The 22,410-nt window shown below is 41.2% G+C and overlaps 1 protein-coding gene across 3 annotated transcripts; it reads left to right on the top strand.

The window, feature by feature from the left end:
- The first annotated feature begins 2,708 nt into the window (after positions 1 to 2,708).
- LOC110529839 (consortin) lies at positions 2,709 to 21,411 on the top strand. Of its 3 annotated transcripts, none has more exons than XM_021612429.2 (12): positions 2,709 to 2,988; positions 6,089 to 6,218; positions 6,335 to 6,558; positions 8,113 to 8,210; positions 11,532 to 11,562; positions 12,300 to 12,386; positions 12,519 to 12,633; positions 13,353 to 13,374; positions 13,497 to 13,587; positions 13,914 to 14,176; positions 19,633 to 19,777; positions 19,935 to 21,411. In XM_021612429.2, exons 3-12 carry the CDS (start codon positions 6,471 to 6,473, stop codon positions 20,141 to 20,143), a joined length of 1,149 nt encoding a protein of 382 aa, XP_021468104.2. In that variant the 5' UTR covers positions 2,709 to 2,988; positions 6,089 to 6,218; positions 6,335 to 6,470; the 3' UTR covers positions 20,144 to 21,411. The 3 variants fall into 3 exon arrangements, with proteins under 3 accessions (XP_021468104.2, XP_021468105.2, XP_021468106.2); XM_021612430.2 differs by having other exon boundaries at positions 6,364 to 6,558; XM_021612431.2 differs by having other exon boundaries at positions 6,368 to 6,558.
- Positions 21,412 to 22,410: the final 999 nt, after the last annotated feature.

Genomic DNA, 22,410 nt, shown 5'->3' on the forward strand with positions numbered 1-22,410 from the left:
GCCTAGCTCCTTGCGTTCTATGGTGGTGGGGCAGCCAGAGGAAAATACGGAGCGTAGGGGTTGGTAATGTTCTCTAGTTGTGCAGTGATTGGCTCAGTGTTCTCTCACTCACGGGGACAATACGTCACCACAAAATCGACGAGGAGAGCTCTAAAATTCAAGCCCCTTGGGTGCTGCCATAGGGTTACATTAGAAGTGCCCATCCAAGAAGGCTCAAGGTCATTGGCCACAGATAAAGTGACGTCAAATCACGTTATATCTACCGTAGCTTTGATTGGACTGATCATGTCAACATCATACTTTCAAAATCTTAGCTAGCAAGCAGTCATCATCATGAATCACTACTGGCAAATATTTTTCTATCCTTGTCATATGAGAGAAATGACAGATAAGATGTATCGGTGCTCATCGGCCATTGGACATAAATGTTACACAACAAATTAGAAATCGCAGATTCAACAATAAATGGTTTAGAAGGAATCAGTGTCTAACTGCAAGCGTTGCAAAGCAGTCACTAGCCTGCTATTCAGTGGAGAGGGTGTGTGGTCCAAGTCTGGGTTTAAGGGTCTCTTTCCCAAGCTTAAAAGGATAAACATTCAACACCATGGGCCAGAAAAGATTGAATACATTGTCCATGCTGTCAATCTAGCATGACTTCTGCCGCATTCAAAACAACTGGAAACTCTGAACTGGGAAATCTCAGACTTCAGTGAGTTCAAGACAATTGGGAACACGGAAAAGAAGGAGTTCCGACTGGTCAAATACGTGTTGAACAGTCATCCAACTCGGAATTCCAAGTCGGGAACTCTGGCCTCTTTTTAGAGCTCCGGCCTGAAGATCACTGACGTCACGATTCGACCTTGTTTTTTCAGAGTTCTCAGTTGTCTTGAAAGAACCCTAAATCCAGAGAATGCCAGACTTTGATGACAAAGTTTTATGACAAAATATGCCCACAAGAAGGACCGCCGCACCATCTTCCTGTTCAAGTGAGCACAGCACAACAAGGTGAGTCAAAAAATGTATTGTATGCTGCTGCATAAATTATGTAATATGCCAGAGAGCTATGTATACTGTAGCTAAGAAAGTAATACTAAGTGTATGTTGTGTAGTAAACTGTTAGTAGCTCATGTGCCTCACCCTAATAATTTGGTCCCTTTTCCCCTCATAACTTAGCCTTAGCTGTTCTGACTTGGTTGTGCACATGTAGCCTATAGCCTGTTTTAGAGAAATGTTATAATAAAATACTGTAATATTGTAGCTTTCATTGTCTGCTTATATGCCCCATTTACTTATCCTATATTCTGACTTGGTGTGCAGGGAGAATACTGTAAGAACGGCCAATGTTTTGAATTCTGTTGCTGTACGTTTCAATAGTGCTAAACAAATAGTTATACTGACTACATTAGTCTTAACTCGCTCATTAATTTCTTAATCAAACTTACGGATTGCCTCTTATCCGCTCATTGTTCCCTTATGCCATATTTTGTACCTCTCAATTGTCAGCAGAAATCACATTTGTTTAAGCAAGTCAGCCATATCAGCTATGTTTTTAAAAAAGGCAGTAAATGAGGTTGAATGAACTATTCCGCTGCCAGACAAGGGTCAGCTGATAGCAAGGTGTAACAGTGGTAAGGATGCACTCCATGGTGCTGAAAAGAAAGCTCTGCTGTTGGGACAGATTTATGTAGTTAACAGTATGTGGGTACCGTTTGTCACTGTTATAGTGAAATTAATGTATTGTTTAGTGTTGTGTTGTGTAGTGGCTTTGCTGGCATGCATAAAAATAATTGGGTAAGTTTGCCTCACCAAGATGTACATGCTACATGCCACTGAGAAGAACACTGACTCAGATACAGTACCTTACTGACACACTAGCGCAACATCAAGTGTCAGATATTGAATAAGCTTTCCATGAGAATGATACCAAAGCTCTCCAATAGATATTTGAAAACATCTGTTTCAAATGAGATACCTTTTACCCAATAGTCTACTGTTCCACATTGTGTAACTACCCGGCATGGGCAATAAACCACATTTACCAGCCAGTGAAGTGCGGTCAGAGGTTGGGTAGGCACTGGCTATCATCAAAGAAAGATTTAGGCTACTCACAAATGCACCTTCTTCTCCTTCTTCTTATTTAAGGTTTTATGGCAATCTACAACTATTGGTGTATTGCTGCCACCTACTGTACAGGGTATTTAAACAAAAATATTCCATTGCGGGAAGTGGATCGTGATTGAAATCACATCCCCAAACAGGCTCAGGTGCCTGTGAGAATGGAACATTCATCGACAGGAACAAATACACCTTGATGCAGCCCATATTCCCCATACAACAAATAGCTCCAACAACCAGAGTGACATATCTCACTGGGCAAAAACTGGTTAAAAAAAACACTAGTCAATGTGATGACTTTGAATCAATGTGGAAAACTGATTGGATTTGAAAAAGTAATCAAAGTAAGGGAATTGTGTATTTTTTTTACCCAACTTTTTACCTAAATCCAATGACATGGTGACATGTTTTTGTTGATTTCACGTTGAATTCACGCTAGTTGACAAATATACCAATTATAAATTAAAACTAGACGTTAAACTGACGTCTGTGCCCAGTGGGATGCTATTAAACGAAATCGAGAAACAATTTTAACCAAATGTAAACACTGACGTGCCAGCCCTGTAAATTACAGGCCACCTCTGTGTGGAAGTTGAGACATCAACCAGCTGCCAGAAGATGGCCCCCTTGCCTCTGTTGTACAATAAAATGATATATTTCGCAATGAGTTTCGGACGAAGGCAGAAAATGCCCGGATTAGATCATAAACAACCATGGATCCGCAGAGATGGTGACACTCAAGGTTGTATATCAAGTGCATTTTAGAACATCGTGTTCAGAATAAAAGGGATATGGATTGAGCTGGATGACCGTTCAGCTGATTGTCAACAACGAACCTTTCTTTGCTTTACAGCGGGACAGTATCTTGCATGTGTGAGTATGGTTACATCCGCGTGATGATGGGTACCGCCGTTTTTACTTACGGTTACCGTCTTCGAATATGATTATAATGACAGAATTGTTGCGTATATAGCTATAGCCTAAATATCGCATGAATGGCTTCTTGATTTCGCTTCGTTTATTCAATAGAAAAGGATGAAATAGTTGCTCTTCATTGTTGAATAATAAACATGAAATTGGCGTAAGAAAATGTATACTGTGAATTGCAACATTGTAGCGCATGTAGCCGGTTTATTACTGTGTAAACTGCGTTGATAATGTGCTACAGTATTCCAATGAATTGAATCAACATGAAATGTTTGTTTTGGCTTGGACTCACTTGAGTGCCACTGAATGGATAGGCACAGTAGGGAGCATCAGCTGCAGCATAAATTCTTCACTATTGGTTCGCAACATAAGTAAATGCAATGAGATGTAAACGTTTATCAAATAAAAATACACATGGCCATACGAAAGAGATCAAAGTATGCGTATAAAACCAAACATACTACTCTATACTAAAAAGGTTAATTATTCTGGTAAGAATTTGTACCTGAACGCGCTTCAGCCCAGTTTGAACAAAAAGGGAACCAGGTGCTCGACTGAGGGACTTCAAAACCCAAAAGACAGACAGACACCCTTTGAAGTGTTTTTTTTGGAGGTTAATTCTGCTACCAGTGTATAACTATAGTTTATCGGTTACTGGTTGGATGATGCAAACATGGATGGTTATTCAAAATCTGTGAATTTTGTCACCTTCAATCTATGTAAGAGTGGCGTACTACACATTAGACACGATGCATATGAGTCACACTCCTCTTTCTAGTTCTATGTTCTAAACCCCCTCACATCCACATGACTGTGAACATGGCACCTCTTGTCATGTTCCGAACTCCCACTCTGTGCATTCCATCCATACTCTCTGGTCATTCATTTATGCTTAAATGTAGGCTAGGTATATTAGAATAATAACCAGTGTTTAGAATTATACCCAAACATGCAAAGGAGGATATTACATTTTTCTACCTTTGTTTACCTATACATCACCATGAACAGAATGACATAATTATGCATTTTTGTATAGTACAGAATAGGGACCCATGATGTCATTCTGTTACCATCATTCTACTGGGTGTTAATCCACTTTGATTACTGTCGTTAAATAACCAAAATAGATTTTTTTCAAACTCAAGGAGTAATATCATAGCTGACACCCCATTCTTTCTGCAGACATCTTTGAATCATAATTCAGAGTAGATGTATAAGAGTTTTTGGAAAATGTGGTCACATAAAAAAGGGAGGGAGATTTGACCATCATTCTGATACCAAACATTACTGCACTGTTCTTTGAGCAAATGTGTTTTTGTCAAATGTTCTGTGGAAATTGTTAAAAGTAGTCCTTGTGCATAGAGTTGTATGATTTGTTTAACTTTGCAATCAATGGCTTCTGGCCTCATTCTGTTACTGTGGAATTGCCCATAAATTACTATGTAATTTGGCATATATACAGTGCATTCGGAAAGTATTCAGACCCCTTGACTTTTTCCACATTTTGTTTCGTTACAGCCTTACTCTAAAATGTATTAAATTGTTTTTCCCCCCCTCAACAATCTACACACAATACACCATAATGACAAAGCAAAAACAGTTTTTTTCTGTAAAACATATTTACATAATATTTAAATATTTACATAAGTATTCAGACCCTTTACTCAGTACTTTATTGAAGCACCTTTGGCAGCGATTACAGCCTTGAGTTTTCTTGGGTATGACGCTACAAGCTTGGCACAGCTGTATTTGGGGAGTTTCTCCCATTCTTCTCTGCAAATCCTCTTAAGCTCTGTCAGGTTGGATGGGGAGCGTCACTGCACAGCTATTTTCAGGTCTCTCCAGAGATGTTAGATTGGGTTCAAGTCCGGGCTCTGGCTGGGCCACTCAAGGACATTCATAGACTTTTCCTGAAGCCATTCCTGCATTGTCTTGGCTGTGTACTTAGGGTCATTGTCCTGTTGGAAGGTGAACCTTCGCCCCAGTCTGAGGTCCTGAGCGCTCTGGAGCAGGTTTTGATCAAGGATCTCGCTGTACTTTTGCGTCGTTCATCTTTCCCTTGATACTGACTAGGCTCCCAGTCCATGCCACTGAAAAACATCCCCACAGCATGATGCTGCCACCACCATGCTTCACCGAAGGGATGGTGTCAGGTTTCCTCCAGACGTAACGCTTGGCATTCAGGCCAAAGAGTTTAATCTTGGCTTCATCAGACTAAATAATCTTGTTTCTTATGGTCTGAGAGTCCTTTAGGTATCTTTAAGAAAACTCCAAGCATGCTGTCATGTGGCTTTTACTGAGGAGTGGCTTCTGTCTGGCCACTCTACCATAAAGGACTGATTGGTGGAGTGCCGCAGAGATGGTTGTCCTTCTGGAATGTTCTCCCATCTCCACAGAGGATCTCTGAAGCTCTGTCAGAGTGACTACTGGGTTCTCGCACTGTTGGACCTTTCCAAATTGACCAGAGGTGGACTCTAATCAAGTTGTAGAAACATCTCAATGATTATCGATGAAAACAGGATGCACCTGAGCTCAATTTTTGAGTCTCATAGCAAAGCGGCTGAATACTTCTCAAAAAGCTATTTCAGATTTTTGCAAAAAAAAATTAAAAAAGTAATGTTTTCGCTTAATCATTGTGTGTAGATTGATGAGGATTAAAAAAAAAACAATTTAAGAATAAGCCTGTAATGTAACAAAATGAGGAAAAAGGGAAGTGGTCTGAATACTTCCTGAATGCACTGTACATCTCTTTCTCTCTCGCTGTGTGCAGCCCCATGTGTTGATGATGTAACATGGCCATTATGATTTCTAATAGACAAATATGTTATTTTAAGTTTCTCAAAATCAGCCTGGCTGATGTAACAGCTTCTCTGTGCCTGAAGGCAAGTCCTGGTTGTAACACAAAGAGTTCTCTCTGAAAAGATTAACTCAGCAAAAATAACTAGCATTTCACTCCCACTCTTCTGCACATTCAGTTTCCTCACTAACTCAAAGCTGAGAATGACACGCTGATGCTAACACTATCAAATCTGTTTAAATCCAACAGGGTATTGAAGAGGAGAGGAAAAAGCTTCGTGGTGACCTGCTAGAGGGATTTCAAGGACCAGGGAGAGCCCCAAACAACTCCAAACAAGGAGGCCAGAACACAGGGAGACCATAAAAACAAGGAGATTGAGGTGGAATAATAGACTGTATATCTACACTGATGACACAACCTTCTACTTATACTCTTCCAACTACAACAAGCTGGACGCTAACCTAATTTTTTTTTTTAGTTTTCTGTGACCCATAGAGTAGCCTAAACCAAATCCATGTTTCTAGACAGAATCCAGTCCTAGTAGGTGGCAGCCAGCCACCTCCCTCCTGTGGGCCCGACCCACCTCTTGGGAACCAGTGAGTTGGTGGAGAACAACATTGTGAGGGAGAGGATGGGCAACAAGAGCACCAGCCCCCCCAGAGACCCAGACACTGAGAAGACTCAGAGAGAGGAGGCAAACAACACAGAGACTGCCTCAGGTGCCTACAGCACTCATCACACAGTACAGATCTCATACAGTAGTTTAAGTGTACATTAGCGCTGCCCGCAATTGCTAATAACCCTTTTTCAACCGCCGGACTATATGTGATAAAGTGAAAATAGGAGGTATGCACCCAACCCTAACCCGCAAATATAGAAAATGCGTTAGGCTACAGTCAAAGACAGCAGAATTATTTTTTGAAAGGGGGGTGCATGATTTTTTTTGTTGCCTGATTTAGATAAGTTTCTGATGATAATTTCCAACATTTTGGTTGGCTATTTGTGGGTCAACTTGTCTATAATTACATACATGTAGCTTTTCGTATGTCATATGTTGCCCTAAAATACAACATATACTCTTGCTCAACTTTTAGGGACTGGGGAGAAAATACTAGAACGCAAAAAAAACTAATGGGAAAGGTTTTCTGTCCAAAAGACATCAGTTTGACCTGTTGTAAGGAAAACAAAAGCTATGAAAACGACCCAATGTGTTTCTGATAAAATTTCAGTTCTGAAAATATTTCACTTCGGCTTCGAAAGTGCTTGAAATATTATCAGCTTTTATAATGACGACAGAACCTCTATATGGTATCTAACTTGGCATTGCATTCGCTCAAGATGCAGAAGTAAATAAATCATATTTCTCCACTCCTGTTCCTAAATCCAGAATTTACCAAATGTTGGCATATACTTTTACTGCAAGAAATGCTTAATTCTGCAGGATTTATTAGGAAGGCTATATGAGAGGTTATAGACCTACAGCCAGTGTCCAGATATCAGTTTCCATTTAACCATCTAAACAGTTGGCTACAGTTTCCTTGACATGCCTATTTGATGTCCCTTTCTGTGACTGTCGAGTTTGTAAAGCGTCTCGCAATCAACACACACAACACAGCGGGCACTCCTATCATTCTCTTTTCCCACTTCACCAAATATTTTCCAAACATTGCTTTTATGGCCCTTCCTTCTCTTTCTTTTCAACTATCATTTCACAGCTTTTGTCTTGTTAAATAAAACTTCGACACGGTCCTTTTTTTGCCTCGGTGGATTGACGTGAACTTTTTCTGCCCGCTCCCAAAAGCATTATTTGGCTATTGGTTGTGTAAACTATTTGGCGCGTAGGCTACGGTTAAGCCCTAAAGTTGAGGCTTTTACACGAATACCAGATAGCCTAAAATAATGAAAGAAAACCCTCAGTGTAGTCTATAGATATAAATTGCACAATAATTATACATTTATGGATTTTTAAAAAGTTATTGTTTCTCTTTATTCAATCTGCAGGCCACCCACCCTCCCTCCAGCTACACAATATTTAATGACCCTAAACCCGCTATCTGCCGGGACTGCGGGTTACGAGTCAACCCGTGTATCACTAGGGTACATTATACATATTTACTGTGTAGATTTGCATATGTTACCTACCTCAAGCTGTTTCAAAAGACAAGCACTCTCTATGGCTGCCATGACAAGACCTTTAAGAGTAACCTTAAAATGTCAAATCAAACATGCCTATTCATCAACTGTCAATTACACTTGACATTGTGTGTTTTCAGGAAGTGCCCCCCCAGGCCCCAGTCCTGACCTGCTAGCCTCACTACAGTCTTTGGGAGAACACAGTGACCACACACTGCTGCCACAGACTCTACACCAGGTGTGTGTTTTCACCGTCACCAGCACAAATCCTCTGTGTTCTTTTCCTCTGTGGTTTGGTCCTGTGGGTTGTACTGTGTTTTGCACAGTAAATCTCATCCTCATCTGTCACATGTGTTTTGCCACTGAAACATCTTGCTTTTCCCTTGTCTTCTTTTCATTTGTAGGGAGAGTAAATCAAGCTTTAAGATGTAACCATGATTACAATGATCATGTACTGTACTCTATACACTTGTTACAATCCTATTCAGGAAGAACACTTGCTTTGGCCCTCAATGTACTGTAATAGCCTTGCAGTTGTTGTTTTATCTTTGCCAGTTCTGGTCATCATGGAACAAAGAGCCAGCTATGATTTACACTCCCCGAGAAAAAGACAGGCCCCACTGATACACTGAGATTGCGTCCCAAATGGCACCCTATTCCCTACATATTGCACTACTTTTGGGCCCTGGTCAACAGTAGTGCTCTAAATAGGCAATAAATTGGTTGCCCTTTGGGACGGGTCTGATACAGAAGAAAGGGTTGCTCTGTGATCAAACTGGTACAATCAGTGGAGCATTGAAAGAATAACTGGCCAAGAAGTACGCCACGAGATTGCATTTCAGTTATGTGGACAAAATAGATGCCCATACATGGAGAATTAGAGCTGTACAACAAAAAAACATAAAATCCTGGTAAACAGGCATTGACATTTGAAGAGATTCAGTCTGCCTCTTTGGTTTGTGTTCACTCTACACTGTGGAGTCTACAGAGAGTTGAGAAAGGGACAGGAAGAGTTGTCTGACACAGTTGTTTGAGTTCTGTTGTGCATCATGGTAGAAGTGAATCTGAGGTAAAACAGCTCGTTATTCGCCACATTACACCTGAGTCCCATCTTTTGTCATTCTATCCTTCCAGACTATTTCATTAATTAATTTACTAATTCATTCATTTATTCTATACACGGACAGGGGAGTGAAGTTCAAAATGAACAATACACAGTCATGTGTGAACATACTGGACTTCCTAAATGTACAGTAGCCCTTATCCTGCTATCCAGTTAGCTAAACAAATAACTCCGTGAGAAGCAGGGTGCCGTTTTGGAAGTTTACTTTAATCAGTGTGAAACTGCAACAAACACAACAGTACATGCTTTACACAATAACTGTACTAAATGTGCAAAATAAGGAATAAAATATAAAATCAAGTTACTATAATGAAACTGTATGCTTGATATTGCTAAGCTAGGTGTCCCTTTCGAGAAATAGTACTGAAGCTAATGAAAAGTAGCTAACTCAATTCTTAACCTTTTACAGAAATATGAACATTACATGTGATAAACATTTTTATCTTGTGTTTAATAAACAATGTACTAACAGACATTGCTCCTTACAAAGCTAATACAAAGGATGTTGAAGGATTGTAACTACTCTGTCACACTTTCACATCATACACGTTGCTTCCCTTCTGAAACTGCTTCCTGTCACATGACACAAACAGGTCAATTATATACTGCTGCACTTAATCTGTCACTAGGGGGTGCTAAACAACTAACAGGCCCTTAAGTGCATATAAACATGAAAAGCTCAGGGTAATACACTAATCTAGGCTATAACATTTTACATTTATATTTTAGGCATTTAGCAGACACTCTTATCCAGAGTGACTTACAGCAGTGAGTGCATACATTTTCATACTTTTTAAAAGTGGTCCCCTGTGGGAATCTAACCCAAAACCCTGGCCTTGCAAGCACCATGCTTCACCAACTGAGCCACAAGGGACCACGTATACGTTCTTGCATTAAGACATTATGCCTTAAAGGTCATTGTCCAAGGTCAAATGTTTCTCCTGGTATGTCTGTCTGTATAATGTGATCTTAGGCTTTGATATACAGTATCTGTGCTCTCTCTCTCTTGAATTTAAAACTGAGAATATCTGCTTGTGAAACTATTTAATTAATGGAAATGTAATAGCGATGGTATTGCATTATCTCAGCACTTTAAAACCTACCTTACATAACTCAAACCCCCTTTCGTAGGCCCGCAAATCAATTCCCCCCCCCCCCCCCCCCCCAAAATTGGAACTCAGTCGCGGTATCAACTTACTGTTGAGAGTTAGAATAGTAGAATACGCAAGGTGCAATTTAGAAATTTGGTCGTGCATCAGGAGTTTTTCACTTGTTATGTCATTCACTGAGTCACTCAAGGAGCCCATGTCAGCTAAAATGTTTTAGCTGGCTAGAATAACTTACCAATCTATCTAAACCGACCGAGGGGCCCCTATTGATTTTGTTAGTCACTCTCACTCAGATATAATATTGAAAAAAGCAGCAAGCATTTTCTCTCCACCCTATGGCAAAATGTGTAGAATTGCAGGAAATGTACTTTAAAACAAACATTTTCTGTATGCTCCATGGCAAAATGAGTAGAATTGCATGAAATTTATGGTAAGATCTTCTTCTCTCCGGCTCATGGCAAATTTGTGGAATTCAAGCAAACTAGCTTTGGAGGTACAACCTTTTCTCTACACCCCATGGCAAAATGTGTGGAGTTGCAGGGGGAAAAAAAGTTAAATTTACTTTTTTCTCACCGCTGTCAAGGGGGGGGGGGGGGGGGGGGGGGGCGCTAAAATGTTTTGCCCGCAACAAAATGTAACCTAGGGCCCCCAAAAGGCTAGGGCCAGCTTTGACTGCATGTGTGGATGGGTATGGTGGGTACGCAGACCCGCGAGCCACTGCAGCCCTGTTTTTTGGGGGGACCCGACCCCAATCAAAGTTGCCCATCCCTTCTCTACAGTGACTTCATATAGTCTTTCAGAGCAACATGAAAGTGGTCTAAGGTTATCTCATGGCATTGTTTCATCCTTGAAGTTAAAACTTGAGCCATATTCAAGTTCATCGAGTGACTTGGCTTAGATACAAGATGTGTTGGAAGTCGCACTGTTTTAGTTTTCGGTAGCCGTTAATAGCTGTTAAGATCAGTTCATTACCAAGCAGGAGGATATCTAGTCTGACAGTTCAGTTGAACAGCTGAAGGATGTAGAAGGCTTTATTGGTTTCACTTAGTTCTAAACTGAATTGTCGCGGGGGTAAACATTTTCCTTCCATGCAATAGCCAACAGTAAAATAATAGTTTTATTTAGGATAAAACCTTTCTAGTTCAATTACATTGATTACTTTAAATGAATCTTTCAAGTGGATTTATTTTCAGGTAGGTTAAATAGAGGACCTGACATACTGTACATACATACTGAAGTCTGATTCTGAGCAAGTGAGCTAAGTGACAGAATAAGAAGGTCAGTGTGTAATGATTTTTTTTCTCTCACTCTTTCTCTTTCTTAACAGATAGCGGAGGCCTACTCCCTGGAAGAGGAATGTATCCTTGCCATTGCTTATTGCCAATATTTATTTCTAATCCGTCAGATCTGAACAGCAGTTAAATAGCAGTGTTTTTTATTTTGACGCTTCAGGGACTTTGATGACTGATTTAGGATGTCTCTCTTGTTTCATTTGAAAAAGGAAAGGGACATGATATTTCTGCAGTGGTGGGGTAAGTGTTTCCATGTGTGCTGGGCAGAACGGAATATTAACTTTTAGTTTCTATAGGCGGGTTAAAATTGAGTTACTATTTGGCTTGTTCTGTTGGTTCATTGGTTGATTTCCCTGCAGGATTTCCCTTGATTTTGGTAAATACTGGGTGTGGAAGTTGGGGGTTGTTGATGAGGGAAATATGTTCTACTGGTAGTAATCCAATTAATTCCCATTGAGATAAGAATCTCTTACACGAGAGGTTTTGCCTAAGAAAGCAATAACACACACACACACACACACACACACACACACACACACACACACACACACACACACAGAGTCAACTGCAGGAGAACATACTTTGGAATAGCTTTAAAATTCCAAGATTTATTTATAGCGTCATACTTTTTCTGAATTCTTGGTTTTCGCACACAAGCACCAGCTAAACATCAGATGCTGTATATATTTGTCTGACGTTTGTTAGTATGATCCTGTCTTTTGAATCCCAGAGTTGACAGCTTCAGGGATAGGTGTTATGGGCTCTTGCAGTGTCCTCTTTCCTTAACTGCTGATGGTTATAAGATCAGTGGGCAGTGCAGTTCCTGCAGCTGGAGAGGCTATATCATGAGCGCCTCCTGTCTAACCTCACTGCCCTGCAGGAAGACTGGGGTACTGCACTCTTCTCTACACAACTGCTCTGTCACTACCGTAGACTCACCTGAACACGACTGACAAAATATAACTCTGTTATTCTTTGAATTCCACTCTGTGCGTGTGTGTGTGTTTTCTGTGTGCTTCCAGAGAGCCAGTGTAGAAAGTGTAACAGAGCAGCGGAGAGCACCTCACCAGGTGAAACCAACAGCATTGGACAGGAACACATAGAAATACTGAGCCAGATCTGCAGGACGCACCAGAGGTGAGATAGATACTGGTGGACCATAACATGGGTGCTGATCTAGCACAATTTTATACTATAACTGAGACGACATGCACAAAACATTGACTTAGACAATAACTTGTAGCAGTACTGCTTGCTGCAGTAGAAGGGAAAGCAAAGCATGTCTAGATAGTTTAGTTTGTCACATTCTGTCACCACCCACAATATTACCACTCCAGAGGGGGATCAGTAAACACGGTCTTCATTTAAATGCATATTTTCAATCATGAATGCTTTATAATGAACGGTTTATTAGCTAGTCATTTGGTTGATATGTCAGATTATACCCTGTTTGAACTTTGAACATACCATCGCACGCTAGTGGTTCTTGTCTAGACATGAACCACCCCTTAATTAAATAACACTCCTTTGATTTTCAAATATTTCTCTTTACTTACTCTACTAAGCTAGACTCAGATATGTTTTCATGCAAGTCACAGAACCCCACCCATGCCTCTTGGTATGTTAGTAGCTTGTGGCGGTTTGATGGAGATTGATTCAGCTGGATACCAGATGCTCAGTCACTGTAGAGGCCTCCGGTCATTCTAGCTTTACATTCATTAAATCAAGTGGCTTCTAAACATCAGCTTACCCAGTCAGACCTCTTCTCTCTCTCTCCCTCTCGCTCTATTTATCGCTATCGCTCTCTCTTCCTCTCCCTCTCTCGGTCTGTCTTTCTCTCGGTCTCTCCGTAATAGGCCAATGCTTAGTGCGGGAAAGGTAAGAAAATGCACTACACACCCTCCTTTTGATGACGTTTCGTAGTCCATACTTTAAGAGAAGATTAGCGTGTTTGTGACACGAGCGACATTTATGACAAAGCTGTTTTTTTCTTCTTCTAGAGCATGGCAGACACAGCGTTGAAAGACAACCACAACACCAAGGAGCAATGTGAGAGGAATGAGAGAGAATCACCATCCCACCATGGAAAAGGTAAACAAAAAAAACCCCACCATCAGATGAATCCCTAAATCAATATTATAGAATGGCCACTTAGCCTAGAGATGTGTATAGGAGGGAAATTATATCATCCTCTTTGTTCACTGGAATGCCCCAGAGTGTAGATCGGGTTCTAATCTATAAGGGCTCATAATATGGAATCTGATACCAGATGATGCTCCCATACTGCTCCCACAGTGTGTGACTGTGTCAGTATCTATAATAAGTGCTTATGGGCTCGCTTATGGGCTCTATATGCTGAAGCCAGGTGATTAGTAGTAGGCCTAGTATTGTAAGCAACACTTCTCTTGTCTCTGCAGTCAGAGGCAGCAACCCTGTAAGACAGGGTGAGGAGGATTTTGAGCAGACCACGTCAACAGGAGCTGACTCTGCCATGGTTGAGGAGGAGGAGGGAGGAGTGGTGGAGGGAGGAGTGGACGAGATGGAGGCGGAAGGGCAGGAGGTGGATGAAGAGGAGGTGTTTGAGGAGAGTCCAGAAGAGGAGGTGCAGGTGGTGGAGTGGCCAGCGGGGGTTCCCCAAGCCTCAGCCAAAGACCTGGTCAAACTCTCTCATGTGGAGGAGGTGAGAATACAATGTGACTGAGGCTTAAACAGCCTCATGTTTCTCTATTTTCTCTGTCATTTTTGTCTCTCTTTCTCTCTCTCTCTCTGTTTCTCTTCTTGTGTGTCTAGATCTCTCTATCGATGTCTCTCCCTCTGTCTTGTTTGGTAGAGGACGCACATTTTGGAATGAGCTAGCCTTGGACAGGCTCAAGGGAGCACAGAAATGTCTTGGCAAAGGAGCTGGGTCTGTAACTAGTGAATTGCCCGTGAGCTCGATACTTAATTCCATGTGCTGAGCCACACTACGGGGATGTGGCCATGGGTGGAAGGTTTGAGGACAGGACACAGAGGCTATGATGTCACTAAAGAGCCACAACAGATTTGGAACAAGTAGTTCACATACAAATCCTGAAAAATAGGTCAGACATGGTTCAGACAATGACGTTTAGGAGGGCTTTGTTGAGCAATTATGGTCCTTCTTGAGCATGCCCGGCTAGTATTTGAAGCCATTTTTGTCTAGTAGTGACTGCTGAAACCACAAGTCAGACTAGACACTAGAGACAACCTAATATGATATACTAGCACTCTTGGGTTGACAATAGATCTGTTGCCTGAGGCATTCTCCTGTGTTGTTATTGATCTCCGCATATTGACCCCATATAACTGACCTACCTATATATTATAGACGTGGATGACACGGCCAGTGTTATCAATGACCTAATTTCAGTGCAATAGTGTATGACTCCGCTGAGCTGTACATCATTGCAGTTTGTTGTGCAAACATGCACTTGTTTCACCTCTAGATACATTCTAAGGGTGTCTAAAATTGCTCCCTATTGCCTATACGGTGCATTATTTTGGGGCCGATGGCCCCCACAATAGTATATGCACTGGTTGACGCTCAATGTTAAATTCAAATTTCCCTACCGTCATATCTAAGCCAATATGACACAATGTCACCAGTTGGATGAGAGGCAAGCTACAAGCAAAGGAAGCTATATTTTGCTTTGGAAGGTTTTTCACATGGCTGAAGTCATCTGTGTAAACTGTTGGCCTTTGACACTTGTGTGAAATAAGCACGAATAAGATGGCGAACATCACTGACTGCATAATTACCAGTTAGCTAGCCAACTAAAGTTTGCCAGTAACGTTAGCTAGCTACAAGCCAACAAGGCTGTAACTGTAATATTAGCTGTATGGATGGATCATGCATTCAATGTACAGTGGGGCAAAAAAGTATTGTCAGCCACCAATTGTGCAAGTTCCCCCACTTAAAAAGATGAGAGAGGCCTGTAATTTTCATCATATGTACACTTAAACTATGACAGACAAAATGAGGAAAAAAAATCCAGAAAATCACATTGCAGGATTTTTTTAATGAATTTATTTGCAAATTATGGTGGAAAATGAGTATTTGGTCAATAACAAAAGTTTCTCAGTACTTTGTTATATACCCTTTGTTGGCAATGACAGAGGTCAAAAGTTTTCTGTAAGTCTTCACAAGGTTTTCACACACTGTTGCTGGTATTTTGGCCCATTCCTCCATGCAGATCTCCTCTAGAGCAGTGATGTTTTGGGGCTGTTGCTGGGCAATACGGACTTTCAACTCCCTCCAAAGATTTTCTATGGGGTTGAGATCTGGAGACTGCTAGGCCACTCCAGGACCTTGAAATGCTTCTTACGAAGCCAGTCCTTCGTTGCCCGGGCGGTGTGTTTGGGATCATTGTTATGCTGAAAGACTCAGCCACGTTTCATCTTCAATGCCCTTGCTGATGGTAGGAGGTTTTCACTCAAAATCTCACGATACATGGCCCCATTCATTCTTTCATTTACACGGATCAGTCGTCCTGGTCCCTTTACAGAAAAACAGCCCCAAAAGCATGATGTTTCCACCCCCAAGCTTCACAGTAGGTATGGTGTTCTTTGGATGCAACTCAGCATTCTTTGTCCTCCAAACACGACGAATTGAGTTTTTACCAAAAAGTTATATTTTGGTTTCATCTGACCATATGACATTCTCCCAAACTTCTTCTGGATCATCCAAATGCTCTCTAGCAAACTTCAGACGGGCCTGGACATGTACTGGCTTAAGCAGGGGGACTTGTCTGGCACTGCAGGATTTGAGTCCCTGGCAGCGTAGTGTGCTACTGATGGTAGGCTTTGTTACTTTGGTCCCAGCTCTCTTCAGGTCATTCACTAGGTCCCCCCGTGTGGTTCTGGGATTTTTGCGTGGAGCCCCAGATCGAGGGAGATTATCAGTGGTCTTGTATGTCTTCCATTTCCTAATAATTGCTCCCACAGTTGATTTCTTCAAACCAAGCTGCTTACCTATTGCAGATTCAGTCTTCCCAGCCTGGTGCAGGTCTACAATTTTGTTTCTGGTGTCCTTTGACAGCTCTTTGGTCTTGCCCATAGTGGAGTTTGGAGTGTGACTGTTTGAGGTTGTGGACAGGTGTCTTTTATACTGATAACAAGTTCAAACAGGTGCCATTAATACAGGTAACGAGTGGAGGACAGAGGAGCCTCTTAAAGAAGAAGTTACAGGTCTGTGAGAGCCAGAAATCTTGCTTGTTTGTAGGTGACCAAATACTTATTTTCCACCATAATTTGCAAATAAATTCATTAAAAATCCTACAATGTGATTTTCTGGATTTTTTTTCCTCATTTTGTCTGTCATAGTTGAAGTGTACCTATGATGAAAATTACAGGCCTCATCTTTTTAAGTGGGAGAACTTGCACAATTGGTGGCTGACTAAATACTTTTTTGCCCCACTGTATATTGTCAGCGACACAGTATTGACAATAAACAGTGCATACGGAAAGTATTCAGTCCCCTTGAAATGTTCCATATTTTGTTACGTCACAGCCTTATTCTAAAATGGATCTACACACAATACCCCAATATAATGATAAAGCAAAAACAGTTTTTTAGAAATATTTGCAAATATATATATTTTTTTAAACACTGGATATATGACATTTGCATAAGTATTCAGACTTATTGGGAATTCAGTCTTATTGGGACTGACACTACAAGCTTGGCACCTGTATTTGGGGAGTTTCTCCCATTCTTCTCTGCAGATCCTCTCAAGCTTTGTCAGATTGGATGGGGAGTGTCGCTGTACAGCTATTTTCAGGTCTCTCCAGAGATGTTCGATCGGGTTGAAGTCCGTGCTCTGGCTGGACCACTCGAGGACATTCAGAGACTTGTCCCGAAGCCACTCCTGCGTTGTCTTGGCTGTGTGCTTAGGGACGTAAAACCTTCGCCCCAGTCTGAGGTCCTGAGTGCTCTGGAGCAGGTTTTCATCAAGGATCTCTCTGTACTTTGCTCCGTTCATCTTTGCCTCAATCCTGACTATTCTCCCAGTTCCTGCCGCTGAAAAAACACCCCCACAGCATGATGCTGCCACCACCATGCTTCACATTAGGGATGGTGCCAGCTTTCCTCCAGATGTGACGCTTGGCATTCAGGCCAAAGAGTTCAATCTTGGTTTCGTCAGAGCAGAGAATCTTGTTTCTCATGGTCTGAGAGTCCTTTCGGTGCCCTTTGGCAAACTCCAAGCGGGCTGTCTTGTGCCTTTTACTGAGGAGTGGCCTCGACACTTTGACCCCATGGCTTGGTTTTTGCTCTGACATGCATTGTCAACTGTGGGACCAAATATAGACAGGTGTTTGCCTTTCCAAATCATCATGGAAACAGGATGCACCCGAGCTCAATTTCGAGTCTCATAGCAAAGGGTCTGAATACTTATGTAAATAAGGTCTTTTTAAAATGCTTTTTTTAGACATTGGAAAAACATGTTTTTGCTTTGTCGTTATGGGTTATAGTGTGTAGACTGATGAGGAAAAAAAGTGTATTTAATCAATTTTAGAGTAAGGCTGTAATGTAACAATATGTGGATAAAGTCGTCAAGGGGTCTGAATACTTCCCGAATGCACTGTAGCTATATCCGAATTTGCACACATCAACTCTTTTAGACAATTCTTTTAAACAAGCAAAATAAATAAGTGTTCAATCATTACTGAGTGAATGAACAACAACAAAAGCTTCCTTTCATCACCAGACTGTCTATTTAAATAGTGTCGAGATAATGTGTTCATGACAGGGTTCGTAGCATAAGCGTTAATGTCAACACCATGGAATCTTGAAGGGTTACCACAGCAACAAAATCCAAATATTTTCCATAAAATAAATGTTAAAATGTTCTAACTCATTTTCATTGGGAAGGCAGATACAGCATTATTATCAAAAGCAAACCCTTTCGCTTGAGAACACAATCCTAGTAACTACCACCCTCTGGGGGTTTGATTAATCCCGGCTGGGTGTCAATGTAGGCGTGTTTTGCATTGGCTGAAAGTTGATTGCATTCGATTTGGAACCAGGCTGCCTGCTGGACGTGAGCCAAGTGCCATGTTCAAAGCAAACGGCGAAGTTGGCTCAAAAACAAAAGTGACCTATTTAAAGCATGTGTAGTAATTACTAGGATTCTGTGTTTTCCCAGGCAAAAGGGATTGCTTTAAAAAAAAAAAAGATTTTATCTGCCTTCCCAATGAAAACTAGTTCGAATTTCAAACATTTATTTTTATGGAAAAGAGATGTTGTATGTTTCTGGACAATGCACCATGCTGCCTTGTTAACAAAATGACAGAGCAGGGCGATTTACTGCGTCGATTTGAGAAGGGCGCACCTCCCTCCGCGCTCTCCAGGGCGACAACCCTACTGGTGCCCCCGCCTCTTCTTCTGTGGGGTTTATCGGCAGATGGCATCCAACGTTATGATGCATTACCGCCACCTACTGTACTGGAGCGGTCCCACCTGTGTACCAGAGTCCTAGCTTAAAAATGTACCAATAAAGGTATAAAAAGAGTTTCCTGCAGATGCAGGAATGCCCACATGCAGGAACAACCCAAATTGTGTGCCGCAATTGCACCCTGCTCCGTCTTGCTGCTACGGAGAAGAGTACAGTGGAGACTGGAGAGACCAACCCTCATCCTTCAGATGTGCTCCACCCCTATGGTACATCCCAAGGACACACTGCTTAATGTTCCCTGAAATGTGTATGCCAGCTGGTTGACGGAGCGCCGAGCCCCACTATGCACTTGTTTATCTTCTGGTTCCACTGGAACATCCAGCTCCTCCGCTATTTTAGAAGTTTTGAATCCTAAGCAACCTGCATACACATTGTTTGAAGTACAATAGACCAACATAGCTACTGTAGTAGGTCAAATCTGTGTGCTGGAAAACCTTGGTAGAGCATGGATGGAGTAGGCATTGTGGTGCTCATGTGAATTTCCTTTATTTTTTTGGCTTCAGAACAATGCTTACTTCTGACTTAAAACAACATATTTTTTTGTTTTTAATTACACAAGGCTCTGGTCAAAAGTAGTGTACTGTATAGAGACAGAAATGTTTAAGCTATTCACTACACACTGTTTCTAATTCTCACTTATCCACATCACTCTGTTCCCCTGCAGAGCTCCTCACCAGATGGCCTGGTGTCCATTCTGAAAAGGAGGAGGGCGTCGTTAGATGGCCTGCCCCCAGAGGGTCCCGATGCAGCCAAACAGAACTCCAAACGCAAGGTGCGCTTCAGCGAGCCAGAGGATGGCATGGAACCAGGTATGGATCAGCCTGATTAACCACCTCTCTGTCTCTCTCACTCACACACACACACACACACACACACTCTATACATAAGTTCTTATACTGTGTCTTCAATAAAGACACAATAAGATAGTAGTAACATATTAATAAGTGTTTTTTTTTATCTGTGCAGAGGAGGTGGGTGGAGACTCTTGTTTGATCCTGCTGTTGTTGTGCTTAGTAACCGTGGTGATCAGTCTGGGCGGGACTGCTCTGTACTGCACCCTAGTGGACACCTACAGTAGTATCTGCACCGACTTCTCTCACAACGTGGACTTTTACGTGGTCCAAGTACGACACTTCCTGGACGGGCTCAGACACTGGCTGTCCATACGCTCATAGTCAGCACAGTCTATCGGAGCAGTAAGGACATACAGTCAGTCGCCTGCTGCAGCAGTATATGGACTTATACAGAAGCCCACCTACTGCTACAGTCTAGGGACTCTTATGAAACTCTAGGAGGAAGACAAGCAAAAATATACTGTAAGACTGGTAACACTATTGGTTGGAGAGAATGCTTTAGGTGAAGTCAGACACTGGCTCCCCAAACTGTCCAAGCCAGGGAATAGATTCACTATACTGTATGAACTGCTCTGAGACTGAGACAAGATGGAGCACCTTACCCTAGTCCCAGTATGAATTAGAGAAGGTCATTGAAGTTCTGGGATAGGGTCTGAAATAGAGTGAACGGGCTTGTGAGCATTGATGTAACAGGAGGCACAGGTGCAGACATTTTGAACTACTGACATTTCATATGCAGACCAAACTGTTTCCGGAACACTGCCTCCTCTTGTTTTTGACCAGAAGTTTTTAACCTCGAGATGGACACAGCACAAAAGAGCTCCCAAAAACACGCAAAGGAACAAAACACAGCATTGTAAAGTATATTCTAGTTGGATTTTTTATTTTAAAAAAATATAGGTTTATCTGAATTTGTAAAGATGTTTATCTGAAAAACAGATACAATTCAGATAAACCGTAAAGATGTTTATCTGAATTTGAAAGCCTCGTGGTAAAATTTGGGGTACAGTATGCCAATAAAAAAACAGACATTTTGGGGGATTGAAAGGACACTTTTTTTTTTATTATCAACATTTCTGTGTTTTTCATGACAAGTCTTCTCGACTCCTTGACTTGTCAAATGTAGCCTACACGTTGTACATTTTACAGCTGTTTTTGTACATGGAGACATGGGTTTAGAATTGCTCTTACATTCCTCTGAAGGTACGCAAGGTTGTTGACCACTGCAAATGAAAGTCATTTGGGAAGAATGGCTCTCTGGAATTGGCACATTGTTAAGTCATTTGTTGAAAACAGAGTAATATCAATACAAATATGCATGAAAGATACTGTATGTATGGCTCTTGGTATGACAATATGAACAAGGTTTAATGTTCATACAGCAATGCATTTAAATGTAGTCATGATATTCAGTACTTGTACTGATTACTCCAATATTTCAAGAACATATGTTAACTTTTTTGTGCTGGTCAATATTGTTATGTATTGTAACCATACATTTGTCTTTTATTCTATGTGTCTATTTTAACGTATTGAATACAAATCCATTTCCTTGCTTTGGTGAATAAACTTTGTTTGCTTTTTATCTACTGTATGTCCAGGCTGGTCTCATAGACTAGACGTAACATAGTAAACAAAAATCCGGGGACACTCAAATTAGTATAATATGTTACGTTCAGTATGGCTGCTTAAGACGTAAGTTTACTTAAGGCAAAAACGAAAGTGGAGAGGGAGGGTGGGCAACTCAAATGTCTAGCAACACAGGGAAGGTAACTCAAACATCTAGCAAACCAACGGTTGGTTGCATGTTCGAATCTCATCACGGATAACTTTAGCCATTTTTAGCAACTTTGCAACTACTTACTACTTTTTTTGCACACCCAGTAGATTTCCAGGACCAGAGTTGGAGAACCCTGTTCTAAACCTAGTGCTTGGTTTTGTGAATGTGTTTGAAGGAAATCAAGACAGAAAGTCACAGTTTGGCATTGGAATGTCCCTAATGACATACTACTTACTCTAATGGGCATGATCTTCTATCCATTGTCTGACATTGGTGTCTGGTAAAAGTAGTATTTCCTCCCATATGCTCTCCAAGAGTGCTATTCAATCTGTATCACTGAAGCGTTGCAGATTTGCGTGATATAAATAATTTGAAAGGTAATTTCATATTGAAGCGACATCTGCAGCGTTGACCTGAATGCAGTCTCAGCTAATGTGGGAACATAGAGCCCCACAGTGGAGATAAAACCTAAAACCTAGCGGTCAAATGGGGAAATGGTTCCAATTGTTTTTCCACCATTAATTTTTCCAATAGGGAATTTGAGAAACTTAAAATAAGGGCTGTGCTTCATGTAGGCGTACCCTGGTGTGACGTTTAGATAACCATTTAAATCTCTCTCGGACAAGGTGACTTTTATCAATATATTCGGCTCTATTTACACTCAGTTTCGAAAATGCTCATTATAGTCAAAGTAGACATCATGCAAAACTACAAATCCCTGCAAGTTCTCTCTAGCTGACACCTTTGATTACTGGTACTGTGCCAATTTAAAACTTGCAAAAGACAATATATGGATTGAAATAAGTCG

Source organism: Oncorhynchus mykiss, chromosome 8 (genome assembly GCF_013265735.2).
Source record: "Oncorhynchus mykiss isolate Arlee chromosome 8, USDA_OmykA_1.1, whole genome shotgun sequence".
Taxonomy (NCBI): Eukaryota; Metazoa; Chordata; class Actinopteri; order Salmoniformes; family Salmonidae; genus Oncorhynchus; species Oncorhynchus mykiss.

Coding starts and splice junctions, on each gene's coding strand:
- LOC110529839 (XM_021612429.2), top strand. CDS start 6,471: ATGGGCAACAAGAGCACCAGCCCCCCCAGAGACCCAGACACTGAGAAG. Junction 13,588..13,913: donor ACCATCCCACCATGGAAAAG/GTAAACAAAAAA, acceptor TTGTCTCTGCAG/TCAGAGGCAGCAACCCTGTA. Junction 14,177..19,632: donor AACTCTCTCATGTGGAGGAG/GTGAGAATACAA, acceptor GTTCCCCTGCAG/AGCTCCTCACCAGATGGCCT.